This window comes from Oryza brachyantha, chromosome 11, assembly GCF_000231095.2.
Source record: "Oryza brachyantha chromosome 11, ObraRS2, whole genome shotgun sequence".
NCBI classification, from domain to species: Eukaryota; Viridiplantae; Streptophyta; class Magnoliopsida; order Poales; family Poaceae; genus Oryza; species Oryza brachyantha.
In genome coordinates this window covers 2868638-2885129 of record NC_023173.2, presented here as the reverse complement: position 1 = coordinate 2885129, position 16492 = coordinate 2868638, and the positions used below count along the sequence as shown (strand labels likewise).

At 36.6% G+C, this 16492-nt stretch overlaps 1 protein-coding gene across 2 annotated transcripts; it reads left to right on the top strand.

Annotated features, from left to right (window-relative positions):
* Positions 1 to 2343: 2343 nt before the first annotated feature.
* On the top strand, positions 2344 to 9822 carry LOC102709407 (protein-tyrosine-phosphatase PTP1-like). Of its 2 annotated transcripts, none has more exons than XM_006662717.3 (9): positions 2344 to 3012; positions 4995 to 5085; positions 5181 to 5263; positions 5411 to 5551; positions 6522 to 6653; positions 8290 to 8432; positions 8523 to 8664; positions 9136 to 9219; positions 9355 to 9822. In XM_006662717.3, exons 2-8 carry the CDS (start codon positions 5079 to 5081, stop codon positions 9205 to 9207), a joined length of 720 nt encoding a protein of 239 aa, XP_006662780.1. In that variant the 5' UTR covers positions 2344 to 3012; positions 4995 to 5078; the 3' UTR covers positions 9208 to 9219; positions 9355 to 9822. The 2 variants fall into 2 exon arrangements, with proteins under 2 accessions (XP_006662780.1, XP_006662779.1); XM_006662716.3 differs by lacking the exon at positions 2344 to 3012 and adding an exon at positions 4179 to 4332.
* The last annotated feature ends 6670 nt before the right edge of the window (positions 9823 to 16492 follow it).

The window sequence follows — 16492 nt, the reverse complement described above, 5'->3', positions numbered from 1 at the left end:
TTAGCACATATTGATTGCTGTAGCACTTATGACTAATCATGGGCTAATTAGACTCAAAAGATTCGTCTCAAGATTTCTTTCATAACTGTGCAATTAGTTTTTAGTTCATCTATGTTTAATGCTTTATTTAGGTGTCCAAAAATTCGATGTGATGTTTTTGGAGAAAAAATTTGGAAACTAAACAAGGCCTAAATCCATCCTGCGTAAGCAGTGGTTGAAAACAATGTAGGTTTAATTTAAAACTAGAGTAAAGTACATGGTCGGTCCTTAAACTTGTGGCGCAGTACTATTTAGGTCCATAAACTTAGAAAATACATGTTTAGATCCATTAACTTGTTTTAATGTATTATCTAGGTACATGAACTTGTTTTAATGTACCATCTATGTCCATGAACTCGTTTTAATATACCATCCAGATATACGATTTTAGACATTAAAACGAGTTCATGGACCTAAACGTACATTTTCTAAGTTTATGGACCTAAAGGTACCGTGCCACAACTTTAAGGACCAGCCGTGTACTTTACTCTTAAAACTATTACAAACTACATATATTTCATCAGTTAGTTTGACAACATGACTGTGTTATTATACACAAATTTTTCCACGGCTTTTACGTACACACTTTACGAATTATCACATGATATATATTTTTTAAAAATTCTCTATGTAAGTTCATTATCTCATATTTCTACAATAGATTTTCAACCTTCAGCAGTTAACTCTCTTGTTGATATTGCAAGTAGATATTATAAAAATCAGAAAATCGTTCGTCTTCATATCCATATATTAAAAATAACATACTCATGTTCTTCGTTTTTCTTTGGCTTCCGTGCATAAGTTTTTTGAATGGTAAATATCGTTTACAAAATTTTCTATAAAAAATACATTATCTCATCATGGTAGAGTATGCTTTTCAACTTTATAGTAGTTAATTTCATCATCTCTATTATTAAATAGCCATAAAAAAGATATGTTTTATATTTATCTTATGAAGTGGATGCAGTAGGCCCTAATATTTTTCTTATGTTTCAACAAATTTTATTATACAACAGTCAAATCTACAAAATGATCAATATTTGAGGTGCACGTAGTGTGTTAGAGCAAATGGTACAATTTTAGACTACTCTATTTTTCTACTTTCATATCAATAAAACCTATAACCTATAGTTTTGGTATACCATGTGAGGTTAGCCACTCCGTGCAGTTTTTGTACTGTAGAAGCTACAGTTCTTTTAATGTCCCAGCAGTGAGGTCAGCTGCCACGTTCAGGTTCTGTGCTGTCCCAGCTGTGAGGTCAGCTGCCACGTTCAGGTTCTGTACTGTAGAAGCTACAGTTCTTTTAGTATCTCAGACATCAGATCGTGGCTGCGTATATCCTGACCGTTGGTGCAGTCTCTGTTTTACTACAACTCTATGCATGAACCGCTTACAATATAAAAAAAAATAACTTTCAAATAGTTGTTAAGAAACTTATTAATTTATAACAATTAATCAATTAAATATCACATTATCAGGTAATTAGTCCATCGCATATTAATTTTTTAACAATAAACTTTTAATGTACCGGGACAACGCTCCGGGTACTCGCTAGTATTCCCAAATTTTTCGATTTGCCCGGAAAATTTAACTATTTGCCACTTTTACCAGTGACACATCTTTAAATACACCTTTTATACTTGCCTTTACAAATTTGCCATGGATACACGGGATACTCTAATAAATTGCCACTTTTGACACTGTGCAGTGCCAACTAAGCATGCTAACATGGATTTGTTTGATGAAATTACCATCCTACCCTTGAATTTCTTTGCGCTGAACCGAACAGAAAAGAACAGTGGCTACATTTAGCATTATGGGACACATTTGAGTTCCAACAAATCAAATTATGCAAAATGATATTAATAAAAAAATAAATATTAATCTTTGAAAAATTTGAGCAACTCCATACACAATTATAAGTTCAACACCATTAGCATAATTTATGAATATTATTTTGTATATTTATGAAGTCCAAATAGAACTAGTTATAACAAAGGCCAATAACACCATCAGCATAATTTATGAATATCATTTTGCAGTTTAGTTCATCACAAAGAGATTTAAGAGTAGGATGGTAAATTCATCAAGCAAATACATGTTGGCATGCTTAGTTGGCACTACACACTGTTAAAAGTGGCAATTTATTAGAGTGCACTGTATATCCAATGACAAATTTATAAAACCAATTATAAAAAGTATTTAAAGAGATGTCACTTGCAAAAGTGACGAATAGTGGGCTCGTGGCGCGTGGTCACTCAAAGGCAATCACACAGGCCCCACCACCGCAAAAAATAGAAGGAAAAAAATCTCCCAAAATTCGAAAAGCAAATCGCAATTCGCACCAATCGTGCTCGTCGCCGGCGACCACCTCCGCCAGCCGGATCACCGCGACCGCCATTACCTCCTCGGCGAGCAACTCGGAGGGACAGTCACCCCCGCCACTGCGCCGGATCTACTTCCCACTCTCCTGTCCTCTCCTCTCTCTCTCTATCGCCATCGCCATCCGTCCACTGCTCCCCAGGTCAAGTCCACCCAGAAAATTCCAGCCCAACTGCCTCCGCCCTCCGGCCACCCCACCGCGGAAACCCTTATTTATACCACTACCACCACCTCACCGTCGCTTCGCCCGCCACGGCGACCTCGACGACTCCCCCTGCCTCGCCCCCGACCTCTCCGGGCCGCAAGCGCCGCCGCGAGCCCGGCCCCGACCCTGACCCGGACCCAGGCGCCGTCTCAGCCACGGGGAACTCGTTGGGCGGCCGCGGCGGCGGGGGCAGCCGCGGCGCCTCCCGCCCGCCCGCCACGGCTCCGCCCCCGCGCACTGAGTATGACCTTTTCGCCCTTCTCGTGGATCCGCCGACGCGGGTGCTCACGCAGAAAGAGGTGAAGCACTGCAAGGAGGCGCTCAAGGCGCTCAAGAAGAAGATCAAGCAACCCGCCGCGATTTCCAAGGAGTTCTATGCCCTCCCGGTTCGAAGCCCACCCCCATTTTTGCTCCTTGTTTATTTCACTTTTTTTTTTCTGAATAATACGGAAATTTGAACTGGTTCCGCACTAGGTTTAGTTTTAGGATCGTTCAACTGCGCATCCTTCAAATTATCAAATTAAGAACCGGAATCACTAACTAATCGAACTGTATGATGATAGCTAGTGATGTTTTGTTTTGCAAGTTTGGTTGGCCTATTGCGTACTTGCATTGCTTTGAAGTAAAGTATCAGGGTGGAGAGTTCACGTGGCAGGATCATATTGCCATAAGAAATGAGGCCTGGGTATGATTACACTGTGTCAGCACCTTTTCAGGGGGTATAAGATTTGGTCATGTTTAGATGGCAAAAATTTTTAGAGGAAAGGTCACATCGAACGTTTGATCGGATGTCGGAAGGGGTTTTTGGACATGAATGAAAAAACGAATTTCACAGCTCGGCTGGAAACCGCGAGACGAATTTTTTGAGCCTAATTAAGCTGCCATTAGCACATGTTGGTTACTGTAGCACTTATGGCTAATCATGGAGTAATTAGGCTTAAAAGATTCGTCTCAAGATTTCTCCCATAACTGTGCAATTAGTTTTTTGTTTCTTCTATGTTTAATGATCCATTTAAATGTCCAAAAATTTGATGTGATGTTTTTGGAGAAACTTTTTGGGAACTAAACAAGGCCTTGGTTTCGGTCTATCTTTCTTGAGAGAGAGAGAGAGAGAGCGCTAACATGGGCCAATGTGCAGTTATGCAATATCAACATAACCCTATGGATAAATATGGACTGTAGAACAATACTTTGGGTCTGTGGAGTTCTGTTGCTAATTCTATGATTCAGGCCGCGTTTGCCACCCCAAGTTAGTTAACTAAGTCTCCATCGTTTTCCGCGCAGACGCTTCCCGAACTGTTAAACGGTGTATTTTTTGTAAAAGTTTTCTATAGGAAAGTTGTTTTAAAAAAATCATATTAATTTATTTTATATTTTTATAATTAATAATTAATTAATCATGTACTAATCTATTACTACGTTTTCCATGCCAAGGTATAAGTTAACTTATGGATGCATCCCAAACGCGGCCTCAGCCAAACTAGCACATCTGCACATGATGTGGAAGATGCAATTTCTCTAGTGTAATAGTCTTTTCATCATACTGCACATACCTGTTGGCTGTTGCCTTAGTTTGGTTTATTCTCATTTAGATAACTGCGGAAGATGTACCTTGATGTAGTAAAGCAGTTTGGTCTGGTATGACAATCTATGACCACTTATATTGCCTTGGGATATGTATGCTCCATTTCTTGTATTATCTCAGGGTATGTAACTATATGCTCCATATCTCTAAACCCTTACAATGATCATATACACGTTATTCACATTTATATATTTTGTGAGACAACTAGTAAACTCAACGACCATCGATTATGAAATATATATTTTTAGCAGCATCTGTGCCATATCAAATGTTATATGAACAACTGATTAACCAATCTTACTTAGTTTTCTGTACGAACAACAAATACATGGATCTGAAAGGTCTATGACAGTTCCATTCAAATTATATTTGTGTCATGTTACTGCATTTGCTTTCCAAAATCCACGCTCAATCCAATGTAGTGAAATACCATAAACCAATGTAACGGAAAACCATGGATATGGATAACTGGTTACAGTTTACAGTTTTATCCATACATATATGGGAAGTAAACTATGTATTGTTCAAACGACCCAATATACTGAGAAATATTGGACTTGATTACCCATTTTTTTTGTTTCTTTCAAATTGCTTATCAAATAGAAGAAATGTTTCTAGATTTCTTTTGGAATTGAGTAATATAAAGTTGCAACTTATTTCTCCTTATGACACATTTGAGGTGTGTTGGTTAACTTTTGATATCATACTTTTTTCCCTAAACATCCTCTATATTCCTTACAAATTATTTGAAACTAGTTCATATTTGATCCTATGTTTTTCCAGGACATAAGAATAGCACCTCAAACGGGAAATTTTACTGCTGCTCTCAATCCTGCTAATAGGGAAAAAAACCGCTACAGTGATGTCATGCCTTGTGAGCATTCTGAACTCACGTTGACTTCTGTATGTTAGCCAAGAGACTTCCTTGACGAATTACTAGTTTGATGTAACTTAACTTCTATTCTTTAGTTGATGCAACCAGGGTACGTTTAAAGTCCTCAACAGGTGATCGGCCTTCAAGAAATGACTACATAAATGCAAGCCATATAAAGGTAAAACAGATGCAAATTTCCTGGTGTTTACGTTATACAAGAGTTTCCATCCTTTTAAAATTTCAATAATAAATGTTTCGATCCTACATGGGATATGAGACCTCTGGAAAATTTTATAGGTCATTTATATGGTAATAACATTTGCAGATTGACAGCAGAAATAAAAGTCAAACACAGTTCATTTCCACTCAAGGTCCACTAATCAAGACATTTGAGGATTTCTGGCAGATGGTGTATGAAAACCAGTGTTCTGTGATTGTTATGCTCACTAAATTTGATGGTGCTAAGGTGCTGTTGTTGTACACTCATCAATTCTCGGTTTCTGAGTTACAACATATTATTTAGTTGCTCTTTCCTGCGTTACTTTGAGGCTAACCCAATCTTTGTATTCCACATATCCACATATGTCCTGCATGTGTTCTAATATTTTATAATCTCTGTCATGCTGAACTCATGATTTCACAACTCCATGGATCCTCCTCTTTTGCTTTTTTCTAGTGGGCATGAAATTCTTGTTGACTGTTGCATATCGATATGTTGTCTGTTACATGTATGCATCTCAGGTAGTTTGTTATCGTTGTATATTGATATGTAATTTGGTCATTGGAAGATTAAATAGCTTGCATCTCTATGGAGAAGCCTGCACAGTGCATGCATGCACTTCCCAGGTTGTCATAGACTCATATACAAGAACATAAAATAAATAGAAAAGTAAGATCTGGTATGTTTATGCTTGAGCTTGTGGGTTGTGACACATACAGCTTTCAGGCTGTATGTAATTCTTGACCCAAATACTCTCATGATTGCTTGGGCGTCATGTCTGTATATGTAACTTAAGTGCAATTATAGTATGTTGATCTCAATCATGTGTGGATTTTCTTCCTGCTCATATGGCAACGCTTTGACTAATGTTAAAGTGCATAGTAATCTGATTTACGGGGCTTACAATTTACCTTTGGTTAATAATTTCATGTTTGAAATTGATGTATGAAAAAACATGACAAGTAAGATGATTGCTGTGTTAACACAGTGTTTCACAATATAATGACTACTGTAATACTTGCATGATCATTCAGTAAGATGGCTGGACAATATCTGCAGTCTTAATTGATGTTTTTGATACAACTAGATTATGACTAGAATTATTACTACTGGAGGACAACTACAAATGCAATAGCCTTATTATTGTTGATATACAATTTTCAACTACATACTTTCATAAAATCTATCACATTACTTAATTTTGAAACAATGACAGTGCGATGGATATCTTCCAATGGACAAAGGAGAAGAAGGATATTATGGAAAACTCAGTGTTAAGACCACACAGTACAGAAAAGATGGTGACTTAGTACTGCGTGGTTTGGAGTTGGAGGTACAACAGAATGAGGTACTTATATGTAAAGGTCGTTAACCATGTTTATTTATTTGTTTGTTTTTGTGGGGAGCCATGTTTTCTTGTTGCTGTTAGTAAACTGTAAGGTAGATTATACCAGCGGCAGCAAGGCTATTTAATTCTATGTTACAGATTTTAAGATTAAAGTTGTCCGTGGAGGGGCAGATTTAAGCTATACTTTGCAGTATATCTTTCACATTAAGTTGTAAATCCTTTAAAAACTTCATATGTCTGCTGTTTGCAGAGAGGCCATGATCCTCAAATACAATTCTACTGAATTAAAATATTATATCTCACTACTGGTATTCTTTAATCATCTATATGCTTGTATTATAGCTCAGAAATTCCCCCAGTCAAGGCCTGCTTGGAAGCCTATTCTTTGGTCCAATATGGGTATAAATATAGCGTGGAAAAGTTTTGCATTCTGGACTTAAATACAGCCCTAAATATATGCTTGTATTATAGCTTGGAGATTTCCCCCAGTCAACGCCTGCTTGGTATCCACTAAATTTGTCCCTGTCTTAGACCCATACCACCAGAATAAATGTGTGACTTCGTAAGCCCACACTACACACATGTTTTGAGCTATAGCTTGCTCCACCCTCTTCACCCGACAACTGCCGCCACGTACACTGTGACCTTGTGCTCCACCTGATGCTGCCACTGTGCCCTTGCTCTCCGCTGTCTCACAAGCATCGTTCTGGCTTCAATCAACGATGTGGGCCTCCTCCCAGCTTGAATCCATGCTGTCTGTCCTAGATTGCCAGCACACCTACCAGATACAACATGGCAAATCCATTAGCGACTGCACTGCAGCAGTGGTTACTTCATCTGTTACTAGATAGAATGAGCACCCAGCAGATGGCAATGTTGGTTACCTCTGCTGGAGTCGATTGGGTCTCCTCTCCCTCCCTTTGTGAGGCTAGCACATGCCTCATCTCATCCCCTCTGCCGTTTGGATGTGCATAGCTTTCTCAATGATTTGGTCTGAATGTTCTACCAGTGAGTATTGATTGGATCAATTGTTCAGTTGAAATTATGATGAGTTGTTGCATGTATAAATTCAGAATTTGCTTTGCTTGATTCTAGAACATTTGCTGTGTAATAACTTCTAAAGCATGTTGTTGAGGAATCCACAGTCGAATTGCTCAAGTTCTGTGCTTGGTACATGCAATGTATATGAGTTTTGATTGTTTGCTTAGTACCCAAACAGTATTTTATAAGGGAAAGGAAATCCAGTCATGTTGAGGGGGGTTTTGTTGCTGCACAGGCAATTACAACTGTAACGTTTGTTTTAGGTGTAAATATTTACCAAACTTCCAAGCAAGCCCTTAGGATGCTTGTGTTGAACTTGCTAAATGAGATAACATGCCATCTATGGCATACGTTTTGTCTTTACCATTAGTGAATATGCCTACTGCTATGTGTGGCACATTCTGTAGATGTAAACAGGCAAATCCTGTCTTATTTTCTTTCACTTCTTTTGTTCTCACTGCTTCCATGTTTTCTCCTTCCTTCATTTTTGTTTCCTTCTCTCTGTCCTTAACATATAATCATAAGACAAGATGCAGTATTATTCTGAAGAGTTATGACCGGAGTATCTCCTGACTGCTAATTCCTGATATTGCAGTCACGTATAGTTCGCCGTGTTCTCCACATTCAGTACTCTGAATGGCCTGACCATGGGGTGCCATATCACAGTGCTTCTGTACGACAAATTTTAAGACGATTATATGACATTCCAAGAGAGCATCCAGTAGTTGCACATTGCAGGTTTGGTTCAAATGATCAAATCAATTGCATTCTTTCTTGTGCACCTATCTCTATACACAAGCTCAATGCTATTGTGTTCTCTTTCTGCAGTGCAGGCATTGGAAGAACTGGTGCTTATATCACTATCCACAATACTATAGAGAGGATTTTATCTGGTGACATGTCAGCTTTGGATCTTTCTGAAACTGTTACAAAATTTAGATCCCAGCGACCTGGAATGGTCCAAACAGAGGTATGGGTGGATTTTCTTTATTTTCTCTGCCTCCACTACAGAATACTCTGATGAAGTTTACAATAATTTCAATATAGTGGAGCCAGTATGTACCTTAAAAGAAGTATGTTTACTATTTTTTCAACTGCAGTTACTGAACATGTGTCTGGTGAAAAGTGAAAAAGTATACTTTAAATATGACAATTCATCATTGGTTATTTGTTTCGTACAAAATATGGTGCTGCATTGATTTACGTGGGACTCATGCATATAATGTACCTTTTGCTTGCTAAGGACAGTATGCAGAGAGCAGCAATCAATGACTTTATTTGTCCTTAGCGTTCAATTAGGATATTCTGATTGCAGATGTGCTTTAGACACAAATAATTATCCATTGAATTAACAGTGCCCAAGACTATGACGATTACTATGATTAGTGCAGAATAGGATTGTTGCCAACACTCTGTTCTAATGCAATATTTGACTTGGCAGGACCAATACAAGTTTTGCTATACTGCAATTGTGGATGAGCTGAACGATCTGCTACCAAATTCAAAACACTGAATCATTTCTGAGGTAAGTTTCTTTCACGATGACGTACTCTACACACTATCCATCGCGCAAGATCTTAAGTACAATCCTATATGCTTGTCTGCATCAGTAATATCAAAATCTTGCATATGTTCTCATCTCATATTCTTTCCCCTGCAGAGACGATCAGTGTCCCGGGTATCTGACAAATTGTCGCAAGTCTTCCCTCGATTCTTTAAGTCTAGGTAACAGCATTCATGTACAGCATGAATACTGAAATTACTGAACTTCAGGCTTCAGCAGGAAGCCTCTCTAACTTCTCCACACCACACCAAGAACCATGCGTATCCCAGGTTTATGCCTGGCCTGCTCTGTATCCGATGCTGATGATGTTCACAAAGGTTTGGAATTTGCAGCGGTGCTTCTCCTGCCCACCTAACCTGTGATTGTTTGGTAGCAGTAGTAAGAGGTGCACCGTGCATGTGATGAAATCTTTCGGAAGTTTCTAAGACTCAGCTTTGTCACTTTCCAAGCGGTAGTGACGCTGCCTGCCGCCCCCCTTTGTTTCTGTCTGAACTGAAGTCAAATGTCTGGAGAAGATTGAAACGGCTGTTGCTACTGCAAATGCGGTGATGGCGTTGTCTTCTATCTCCCTCTATCTCCCTGCCATCTCTTTCTGTGTGTTTGTTTCTGTGGGTTGAGTGTTGAAATGGTTTTTTGCCAAGCAGGATCGCATGTCAGCATTCCTTGATCTGCAATTTTGACATTTTGGCCCTTTTAAAAAAACTTATTTTATAAATAGACACGTAAAAAAAACTTATTATACAAATAGACCTTTTTGACCGCGCCAACGTCATTGACGCCGTCGTTGTATAGGACGGCGCTAATGACATTGGCGCCGTCCTCCTGCCACACGAACTCAACAAAATCATTTGGAGGATAGCATCAATGTCATCGGTGCCGTTCTATACAATAGCGCCGTTCTATACAACGGCGCCAATGACGTTGGCGTGGTCAAAAAGTCTATTTGTGCAATAAGTTTTTTTACAGGTCTATTTATAAAATAAGTTTTTTAAAAGGGCTAAAATGTCAAAATTCCACTTTCTTGATGGTAGTATCACATCTGGAGATGGTTTTGTTGCTATCTGTCACTGAAGTAGGACAAAATGGACAGTAGCGGAATGGGCCGGTGGACTCCAGTCGAAAGCAAAAAAGAATCTTAATACCAATGGAAGGCCCCATCTACAGGCAGTCTCAAGTAGAGCATAAAACCTGATTAGTAAATCTCAAGACGTCAACGTGGTATTTCACCTTAAAAATAGGCCCCTTTTCCCCTTATTTCAGATAAAGGGATAGATTGTTTGGCTTTTTTACATAAAAAACAAATCACAGTTAGAAATAAAAAATAATTTATAAATAATTTTTTATATATGTGTTTTTAGATCTAAAAGTTCAGACTGAAAAGAAACTCTGATGGAAAAAAAACCCTAAAATCAACTTTAAATTTAAATTTAAATTTTGTCTTATAAGTATAAGTAAAATTGGAAAAAAAAAGAGACTCAGAGACTACATGAAAAAAACATCACAAACGAATGCACAACATATTCACATACCCGGAAGTTCGCATTTCTGCCATGCTTCTATGCACACGTATAGCCGAAGTTGTTCGTATATTGCACCATAAAATGGAGATAAAATGGAACATGGAGGTAATTAAGGGCTTGTTTGGCATGGTTCTGGTTCTATGTTAATGGCTGGGGCCTTAACCAAACGGTTTTAGCTCCATACAAAATAAGAGTGGAGCATGTTGAAGTGATCTTAGAAAAACAAATTAGAGATGTGAAACTAGGTTTGTGACTCTGCTGTTAGCATAGTTGGAGTCCCAAACGAGCCTAACTTCGGGGCGGCTTCTGCAAAAGAGCAGCGCATGCACATTGTTTTGGTATTAGGCCCGGTTTAGTTTCCAAAAATTTTCCTAAAAACATCATATGAATCTTTGAACACTTAAAATAGAGCATTAAGCATAGATGAAACGAAAAACTAATTATACAGTTATGTGAGAAATCGTGAGACGAATCTTTTAAGACTAATTAGTCCATGATCAGTCATAAGTGCTACAGTAACCCCACATACGCTAATGAAGGATTAATTATGCTCAAAAGATTCGTCTCTTGGTTTCTAAGCGAGCTGTGAAATTCGTTTTTTCATTCGTGTCCGAAACTCCCTTCCAACATCCGTTCAAACGTACGATGTGACACCAAAAAATTTTTATTTCCCCAACTAAACACCACCTTAGTTTACCACTCCCCTGAGTTAAATGCAATTATGTAATCTAGCCAGCCAGTGAATTTTAAGCTACACCGGCCACCTAAAGCTTCCAACGTCTTTATGCAAATTGGAAGATTTTGCTGGTGCTTATCTACGCCAAAAACTCAAGGCACTCAATTAATTAGACCCCACTGTCCATTTGGCTAACAGTTGACACAGGAGGCAAACTAGATAGATTAGATTACTAGTAAAGAAATATTTGACATTCAGTTTGTGCAAAAGGGGAAATTAATCTAGCATTTGACTTCTGCTAACGTTACGAAGGTTCCGTTCAGATCAGGGGACGCATATTTTATAATGAGTTTTTCTCTCGAAAAGATGACGGTTCCTTTAGAAACCAGGATGCACACCACAAGATGTGTTTAGGCAAGTAATACAAACATGATGACGCTCATTTAATAACTAAAAGTCTACTGAGTGAGAAAGCACATGAGAATAATTCCCCATGGATCCTTACATGGTGTAATTAATCAAATGCAAGCTAGCACACTGCAGGTGCTTCTTCAGTCCAGCAAGGAATTGATTAATGGAAGAACAATCAGATGCATGGTGTGCATGTTAGTGCAAATATAAATTAGAGCAAGTCATAAGGCTTCATATGTACTCTGGAATAATGGAATAAACTTAGGGATCTTCCCTGTATTTCTCTTCTAATTTGATTATCCAGACCCAGCCAGTTCAACAAACAATTGGTGGCAAAGCAACATGTTTTTTTCTTCACTTTTTTGCATGCAAAAGAAATGTGTTAGTTTCACTCATCCTTTTCTTTTCACAGGGTTGACCTATGCACTTCTTTTTCATTCTTTTTCTGAAGAGCTAATAGTGGCTACCAGTACATCATTTAATATTTTCTTTCAGAAGAAAAACTTGATTTTAAGTTGAATGGTGGCTCGCAACTATTCTAAATTTGTAACTAGTGTATTTACATTATTAGATCACTAAAATGGTCAAAGGATTTCTGATTTGTCTAATTTAGCACCACACTGGAGTATAGGGGGATGAATGTGGCAGGGTGTTAATGTATGTCATTTTAGATGTAATCGATCGAGCACGATTCTATAGTTAGAATGTTAATGGGCAATGTTGAGATAGCAAAATTGCTGTCGTCTTCTTAGTATGTACATGAAACAATTAATCAAATTTACCTCAACCGATTTCAGTAAGTAGAGCACAATTAAGAAGCTGCATCACACATGCATCTTATTAAAAGAGTACTAATTAACTTAGAAATCAGAATCGCTGACGGTCGTTATGATAATCTATATATGCAACCATCTAAAATGGAGCTACGGATTTAGTACAAGCAGAAAGCAAAGATTAGCTAAAAATAAAATTTCTCCATATTTTTTTATTCCCATATAATTTAGTCAAATTTGTCCTCTTCCTTTGAACAGATCCAAAATTTTACTATACTTTAAAAGCAAGGACCTTCAAATTTGTGTTGATTTAGTTAACAAATCAAACTGATTTTCATTATCATTGATTCATTGATAATATTTTGTACAAATATATTGTCTACCCAATGATTATGAATAACGAAAAAAAAGTTTCACTAATAAAAATGATTGAGAATAGGAGAATTTACTTATGTAAAAATGATATGAGAATAGGAATATAGCACGCTTAGATTTTATACAATGTATCTACAAATTAATATAAATACAAACTAATCATTATATTTTTTTGTTACAATTCTTTAATGCACCTTAGTTTGTTTTTACTCCTCATTCCACCAACGATAGTCCACCACTTCTAGGGTTTGTTTGGGGAGCTTTTCCCAGCTACAGCTAGAAGCTGTCCCAAACGGTTCATAGTTTCTGAGAATCTGTAGTTACAGATTCTGAGAAATGAATTAAGAATCTAGAAGCTGGAGAAGTTGGGTTTAGAAGCTTTTCCAGATTCTCAGAAGCTAGCTACCAGCTGCTTATCAAAATATAAAGCTCCCTAAACATGGCCCTAATTTCCTACAACAACATCACTACTCACAACTGTACTATACTATGCTAATAGTACAACTCAATTTAGTAACAGAAATAAGATATCATAATTTTTTTCAAACACAATCATATAAACCAAACATTTGAAGTTGTTTGTTTATCAAGCATTTGTTAATATGATTATTATTTAAATAAACTTGGATAAAACAACAGTGAACAAATAGTTAATTGTGACTATTGTAGTTTTGCATAACTAATTAAATATTGGCACACATTGTAATTACAAGTTTTCAAGTTTGGATGTTAATTCTAGAACTCACCAAGCCAAATATATACACTAATTTCAGAAATATTGCAACGATAAATTGATATCCTAACTTAAGAATCATCACAAGACCAAGTTTATACACTGCAAGGATAATTTTAATTAAATAATTTATTTACATTATCTAATATTAACACAAAGTTTAAACTCTATAAAGCTAAATTTAATGAAAGCTACTTTATACAAGCATGTTTTGCATTCAATACAATTTTCTGCCCTCTTATAATAAATGAAAATTTGTTGGTGTATATATCAAATGAACAAAATAAATGTGCAGCTCTAAAATCACACACTATTGAAAATCTACAGTTTTTATGAGTTTAAAAATAAATTTTGTTGTGTCTTCTTATATTACACAAAAATATTTAAATCAAATATTAAGTGATCATATATACCTATCAAATATTTTTCGTATGTTTTCTTTTCAGTTTAAAAAATATATGACAATTTTAATAATGTGAAATTACTAATGATGTTTTCATTGGGTGTGTTTTCCGTTCGTTATTATCAGGAGGTGCACATGAAAAATATTTTACAGTGATTCATCATTTGAAAATTCAAGGAATTTACTTCTTTCACATAAAAAGATAGGGCCAACAAAATATTTTTAGAACCCCAAATACTTATTCCTATTTACCATAGATTTATCTATGATGCTATTATTAGTGATATGGCTATAGCATTCAATAATACTAGTCTAGAGTCGTGATCTATCTTATGATTAGTGTAACTTCAGCATGGTGTTGAACACAAACTTCATTGCCGTGTTATTGTTGTCGGTGTTCTAATGACATCTCGTGCCGACTTGTGCTACTGCGCATACCACACTGACGTTGCGATTGAACTTGGTTTTAACGATATGCAATAATATTTATAGGAATTTTATAATTGAAAAGTCTAGGTACTTATCTTTATATAAAGTCTCTAGTATATAATATATGGAAAATGTTTGTCTTGTTTCTACTTGGAAAGATAATTTCTAATATATGAGAACTTTATAATTGATAACATATTCTCTAATTTAGAAAGTCTAAAATATATAGAAAGTCTGCGTAAGGAGAGGTAGAGTCCGTTCTAGCCGTTCAATCTTATGAAGATGATTTTAGCCACCGGATTTGAAAAATGATGAATGTAAGATGAATAATGGCTAAAATCAGTTGGTGCATTGCAGAATAGATTGTATTTATCCTTGTTTCCTCGATGTGCAGATCATTATCAGTGTAGTTAGATATGGCATACTCGACATGTATACATTTATGACGACTAGAAATACAACATATCCAATACTATATGGAAGGAATGAGCCAGATATAGTTAGAGCGAGTACAATAAGTGATTTAAATGAGCTCTAAAAGTTGCCACATCATAATTATGCTCACGTGAAGAAGAGAGGAAATGAGAGAAGAAAAGCGGGTTACATATTTACAGGCAGCTACAACACAAGTTTCAAGACACTTAGTGTTGTATGAGAGGTGAACCATAGATTGGTGATATAGTATATGATTGTGTATAACTATTGTACTAGGTTCTATATTAACTCTTAATGACGTGGAAATATTTTGGAGCTAGTAATTAGCTCTTCTATTGACCTTGCTCTTAAGGACACATACATGGAGGAAAGTTTGACTCAGTTAAGGGAGGACTCTACAGTCGGACCCATGAATAGCTAGGATTAGTCTACAACAATCATATCTATTTAGTTAACACTTACTTTAGAGAAGGGGATACCTTTGTTATAAATACAAGACCCATGAAGATGTGAGATGAAAAAAATCATAAGCAATACAACACATGCCACATTGAGCCTAAATCGGAGGAAACCATACAAATAGCCGTTAACTACAACCATCAACTACACCTCTGCCTATTCCACCAAGATTAGTCTAGTTGGCTAGATTATCTACTTATCCTTACATTGTACTAAGTGTGCTAGACTCCTAAATGGAGTAGGGCCGCGTTCGGTACCCCAGTTAAGATAAGATAACTTAACACCATCTTTTTTCGTACGCACGTTTCCCGAACTGCTAAACGGTGTATTTTTTGCAAAAAATTTCTATATGAAAGTTGTTTAAAAAAGTCATATTAATTTATTTTATATTTTTTAATAATTAATAATTAATTAATCATGTAGTAATCTATTACTACGTTTTTTGTGCCGGGTAATTTAACTTATCTCCTCCTCAGTCGAACGCAGCCTAGGACTATTAACAACATCAAGAGTTTGAACCATTCTAAATCCTTGTGTTTTTACTCTTTCTTCTAGAATACCTCGGTATTAAATGACCAATACATCCTTAGAATACCATAGACAATATTTCTAGCCGTCGGCACGCCCGGGTACAGGCATGATATTTTGAAGGATTCATCAATATGTCTTCAAACACAAGATTTTCCGATGAGGGTTTCTATGACCGCTTTGGCCTAGAAGAAGTGACCCAGCTAACTGTCACCTTTCTTCAAATCGGATTTATCACCTCTCTAGCTTCATCGTTGTTTATGTTCTATTTTCCTACACTGACATATTCTATTGGGAAGTATTGAGGGCAACAATCACATTTGGAGTTCAAGCAAAAATTCCGCAAGACGATTGATGCATATTGTATCAATTTTTCTAGTTTCATAACAAATTTGGAATGAGTTTAATAAGTGGGAACATAATATAACTTTGTGCATTTAGGTGTGGCAAAGCATTCCCCGCTATTAATGATGATACATTTAATGTTTCACC